Genomic DNA, 5,818 nt, shown 5'->3' on the forward strand with positions numbered 1-5,818 from the left:
AGAAGGTGGGGTGGAGAAAGCCATTTGTTCTGACTCGCTATCTGGCTTGATGGCGATAGGGGGAGAAAGGGGAGGGGCTAGGTTAGATTTAGTCGGGGAGATCTTAACAAGTGTTTATAGATTAGAGAGGCGGGGGTGTAGTGTGGGTTTCTTGTGGGTTCCAGCACATGTGGGGGTTGAGGGGAATGAGGCTGCTGTTGAGGCTGCTAGGGCAAGTTTAGTTAGGGGAAATGTGGAGGTGCCATTTGATAGACTGGAGTGCCACAGCATCATAAATGAAAGACTTACACAACAATGGCAGCACGAGTGGAGTAAAGACATTAGCGGGAGAAAGTTCTATGACATAAAACCATTAGTCAACCCTGGGAATTCAATTATCCTGCCTCGGATGGATCAGATTAAGTTGGCCCGACTAAGACTGGTTCATTGTGGATTGGCAAGTGGGCTGTTTCTGGTGGGAAAGCACATGGACGGCAAGTGTCAAGCCTGTGGAGTACAGGAGTCTGTCAAGCATGTCATGTTCTGTCCGGGATATGCTGAAGAAAGGAGATTGTTATTCATTGGTCTAAATTTCTGGGAGTTGATTTAGTCTCTGTTAAAACTCTGATGGATGATGGTCCTAATCAAATAGAAAGAGCATTGGAATAATTTCACTTCCTAAAGGCCACTGGCATATATTGGAAAATATAGGCTAGGGGGAGCTTTAATGTAGATTATCTTTATCACCAGTGGGAGGCAGCAATGCACTAGAAGTGCCTAGTCTGCCGGAAAGGAATAGAAGTTGTGTTGTGCAGAAGTCAGGTGAATACACAGCTGATAGTCCTACTGAATAGACTGGTAGAATTCGTATTATGGCAAGAAAAAAGCAGCCAAGTACAGGAAAACGAGTGGCCATCATTACTTTAAGAAATGAAGGTCAGTCAGTCCGAAAAATTGGGAAAACTTTGAAAGTGTCCCCAAGTGCAATCACAAAAACCATCAAGCGCTACAAAGAAACTGGCTCACATGCAGACCGCCCCAGGAAAGGAAGACCAAGAATCACCTCTGCTGCGGAGGATAAGTTCATCCGAGTCACCAGCCTCAGAAATCGCAGGTTAATAGCAGCTCAGATTAGAGACCAGGTCAATGGCACACGGAGTTCTAGCAGCAGACACATCTCTAGAACAACTGTTCAGAGGAGACTGTGTGAATCAGGCCGTCATGGTAGAATATCTGCTAGGAAACCACTGCTAAAGATAGGCAACAAGCAGAAGAGACTTGTTTGGGCTAAAGAACACAAGGAATCTGATGAGTCCAAATTTGAGATCTTTGGTTCCAACCACCGTGTCTTTGTGCGACGCAGAAAAGGTAAACGGATGGACTCTACATGCCTGGTTCCCACCGTGAAGCATGGAGGAGGAGGTGTGATGGTGTGGGGGTGCTTTGCTGGTGACACTGTTGGGGATTTATTCCAAATTGAAGGCATACTGAACCAGCATGGCTACCACAGCATCTTGCAGCGGCATGCTATTCCATCCGGTTTGCGTTTTGTTGGACCATTTATTTTTCAACAGGACAATGACCCCAAACACACCTCCAGGCTGTGTAAGGGCTATTTGACCAAGGAGGAGAGTGATTGGGTGCTGCGCCAGATGACCTGGCCTCCACAGTCACCAGACCTGAACCCAATCGAGATGGTTTAGGGGTGAGCTGGACTGCAGGGTGAATGCAAAAGGGCCAACAAGTGCTAAGCATCTCTCGGGGAACTCCTTCAAGACTGTTGGAAGACCATTTCAGGTGACTAACTCTTGAAGCTCATCAAGAGAATGCCAAGAGTGTGCAAAGCAGTAATCAAAGCAAAAGGTGGCTACTTTGAAGAACCTAGAATATGACATATTTTCAGTTGTTTCACACTTTTTTTTTTTATGTATATAATTGCATATATAATTCCACGTGTTAATTCATAGTTTTGATGCCTTCAGGGTGAGTCTACAATTTTCATAGTCATGAAAATAAAGGAAACCCTTTGAATGAGAATGTGTGTCCAAACTTTTGGTCTGTACTGTATATGTATATTTATTTTAAATTAAGACAATCACACCACTTTATAGAAAAAAAAATATATGTGGGAAATAAAATAATAAATTGCTGATATGGCATGCAGTCTTTCTGTTTTGTTTCCATATTCTATTTTCTTTACCACTGTCAAAAAATTGTTTCAGGTGTTACAAATATTCAACAAAACTGTGTGCAGTCCAAAATATAGATATTTATTTCAATTCATGAATTAAAGTACGTGTACACACACACACAGATTGTTTTTCTCCAATATGTACATCAAGTACAATGTGCTTTACAATCAACTTACATTCACACACAGTACCACATATACATTAAATGACATATACATTAATATAAATATACATTCAACATTAGTTACTCTGTATTTTAAGACTTGTTTTGGACTACATTTAAGTATTGTTTTCAGAGCGTGTCATGTTTCATTTCCTTATTTCATTTTCTGTACTGCTTTTTAGACAACAAACAAAAATAAGCCTCAAAGACTTTTGCTTAGGTACCACAAACCTTTCCCTGTGAAGTTGATGAAACTAAGATATGTCTGACACACATGACTATGAATGAACACTTTGTTCAAGAACCAGTTGATGGATAAAGTATGAACAGGAAAGAGACTGACAAACTAACCCTGTGGCACTTAGTACTTGCAAGAATCAATATAGATCTCTGCTTCCTTTGTGAAAGTAAATGCATTCAGCCATTAAAACTAAAGCTACAGCTTGAATAAGTGACCCTGGGCTGAGGTAGCGTGTCTCCATGGTTACAACCTGCAGAGCCATGTCTCTGAGGGAGAAGATCATATGCATGCATGTTGGGGTCCCTGTAGACAAGTAAGAAGAAGTGAAGCAAAGGGCTTGCCTAATCCTTAAGAGTACCAATTAAGGTAATGAACTGAGGTGATATAAAGCACCAATAATGAATTTACTCATCAGTGGAATGCATAAGCAATCAATTAAGCAATACTGAAATTGCTACAGTTATGAAACAATATTACTCATTTATTCATTCAAAATAAAGGATACATTTGGGTCTGTATGGTGTTTTGCAATGATCAAGCTATACATTTTACATTGTTTGATCAATATGTCACAGCAGAATATATTTTACAGTAGTTACACTGCAGTTTTCCCCTTTAAAACAGTATGTTCATCTCTTTAGGCTGGCATTACTAATACTTTGTGGGTGTGGAAAAACGTGGTTTTTATGCTGTTTTGACTACTCACTACCCCAGAAGCGAGACATTATGGTCACCCTGAGTCAACACAAGCCTACCAGCTCAGATGCATGAGGGAGCTAAATATATAAACATATAAAATGTTTACTGTTCTTTTAAAGAGCAAGTTTTGAGAATCAGAATTGTTCTCTAGAAATACTACATAAATTAGCATGAGCAGAAAATAAACACACACTGGAATATGAAATTCAGTTCAAATCAAATTTCAAAGAACATCCAACAATTACAGTACAATACTTATTTGTATAGATCGAAGACTGATTTGATAATCTCTATCTACTGAATGCTTGCTTTGGGGGAAAAAAAATCAATTTAACTATATATATATATATATATATATATATATATATATATATATATATATGGCATACATTTTCAGAAAACATGAAAAACATCTGTGACCAAGATCTGTTTGTGTTCAGCAGTACCAGCTATAGTTGACCTTCACTCTGCATCGATATATTTGCAGTGGACACCTCTAACAAGACTAGTCCTCTGCGGTCGCCCGAGGCGAATTAGGCGGGGGAGGTGGTTCCAGGAGTAGGCCAGTCGGGCGGAGACCATGTCAAGGGTGACGTCACTGAATTCTGCCCACAAGTTGGAGGGTACCATCTCCTTTACAAGTTTGGGAAGAACGATAGAGTCTGGCAGAAATCCACTAACCCCTCCAAGGAGTAAATGGCAGAGAGCCCGAGACTGTAGGCTCTCCCTTAGACTGCGAAGAAGATCATCCAGCCGGTCCACAAGGTTGCACTCATCCCAGGTTTCAGGTGGTGTACTGAGCAGTAGACGAAGCCAAGCCGTCTTCAAAGCATAGGATGAAAGCACTCCTCCCCACTCAGCTCCAGACTGCTGGTCCAGAGTCTCCCCACTAAGGTTACGTACCTCTTTAAGGAGCTGAAGGCACTTCAGATGACACGAGTTGGGGGGTAGTCTACCTTTTAGCCACGCCAGGAGTCTCTGCTCCTGTCTGGGAAAGTACACCGTCCAAAGGTCTTCTCCTCCCTGACACTGTTGGGATGCTACCAAGAAGGCGCCATCACCAAGAGGAAAGGCTGGGATCAGGCGAATGCCCATGGAGATGTGGCAGCAGACGTAATCAGAGCGGGGGGTCAGACGGAGGAGCACCTGCTGCTCCTCACTGAGAGACAAGCTAAGGGAACAGCGCTGCTCAAACGGGTAACGGACAGCAGCGAGGCGGTGCTGGGTAGCTGTGTAAAACCAGTGCTGGACAGAATCTGGGCTCATCCTATAGACACTTTGAGCATTGTGCAAGTGCATGAATGTGTCCATGAAGGCCTTGTGACGGCGTGTCCATTCTGCTTTGCGAGGTGTGTTTAGCGTGCAAAGCGGTGGCCCTCCAGGTTTGTCAGTACAAACAACAGTCTCTAATTTTAGCCCACGAGGTGCCCTCAGAGGCACAAGGATGTCAAAGCAGTCAATTGAGCCCACCTTGTGCTCCTCATAGGAGCTGCCGATCTGAATGAAGTCACCCCGGAAGGCCAGAGAAGACTCTGGCAGGACACTGGTGCGACCCACTCTGACAAGTTCACTCACCAGCTTGGCAACATGGGCTTTGCTGTGGCCCAGCACATGTGGAGAAAGACGCACATGCCTCTCATAGTGATCGTCCAGTAGTTCTCTCTTGGAGACTCCTGATTTTCCGTGTACCTCCGGCACTTTGTGGAAACCCCTCCTAGCAGTGTCAGGTTGAGCTGAGCAGTACTTTATGAAGAAGTAAAATAAGATAAAAGCTAGGATGTACTTGAAGAGCATGAAAGCTCCGGGTCCCTGGTCAGCGCAGTCATTCCCTTGGTCCTCGGAACCTCTGAAGATGTATAGGTGCAACAGAAGCAGAGCAGTGAGAAAACAAGTGACCAACGGCCAGAACAACCTGAGGTTGAGAGTATAAATGCTCATCCTTCTCCTACTTGTTCTTTTCCAGTCCACTCAAGCTCTACGGGAAAATTGGGGCTAGCCCATGCTGAACCACTTGCCCAGATGCTGAAAACACCAAGCTGATGTTCTTTCCGTCCACTCAAGCAAAAACTGTTGTGTAAGGGGAAGTTCACCCCGTGAAGTTTCTTTTCAGATGCAGCGTGTGCTGAGGGCAAGAGGAGTCCTCTCATTCAGGATGTTTGAAAATGCCCGCTTTTGTTGCAAGTGAGCATTGTGTGAAACGGGAGAGCGGGCTCTCAGTGTATGAGCTCAGAGGAAATGCCAAACTCTTGAGAGAGGAATTTCTGTAAAAAAAAAAAAAAAAAAAAGAGGCGTTCAAAACTATGATCCTGTCCACACTCCTCCTCCCTCTTCTCTTAAAGAAACAGACCTCAAAATGGGAAGTGTCTACTGACAGAATGGGCAGTTCACTTAGAGATTTACACAAACTGACTACCTCTAAATACATGGATTGAAAACCACCCAAATTATAAACATTTAAAATGTTAATAATAAAGGGTGCAATATTTATAGGACAGTTCATCCAAAAACTCACCTGCATGCAGTCCCAAATCAGTATGAGTGTGT

At 43.2% G+C, this 5,818-nt stretch overlaps 1 protein-coding gene across 1 annotated transcript; it reads right to left on the minus strand.

Moving 5' to 3' along the window:
• Positions 1-3,726: 3,726 nt before the first annotated feature.
• On the minus strand, positions 3,727-5,530 carry LOC132148594 (inositol 1,4,5-trisphosphate receptor-interacting protein-like 2). The gene has a single exon (XM_059557295.1). It carries the CDS (start codon positions 5,210-5,212, stop codon positions 3,737-3,739), a length of 1,476 nt encoding a protein of 491 aa, XP_059413278.1. The 5' UTR covers positions 5,213-5,530; the 3' UTR covers positions 3,727-3,736.
• Between the last annotated feature and the right edge of the window lie 288 nt (positions 5,531-5,818).

Source organism: Carassius carassius, chromosome 9 (genome assembly GCF_963082965.1).
Source record: "Carassius carassius chromosome 9, fCarCar2.1, whole genome shotgun sequence".
Lineage (NCBI taxonomy): Eukaryota > Metazoa > Chordata > Actinopteri > Cypriniformes > Cyprinidae > Carassius > Carassius carassius.

What these genes read in the sequence shown, in the direction of transcription:
- LOC132148594 (XM_059557295.1), bottom strand. Translation starts at nt 5,212, where the DNA reads ATGAGCATTTATACTCTCAACCTCAGGTTGTTCTGGCCGTTGGTCACT.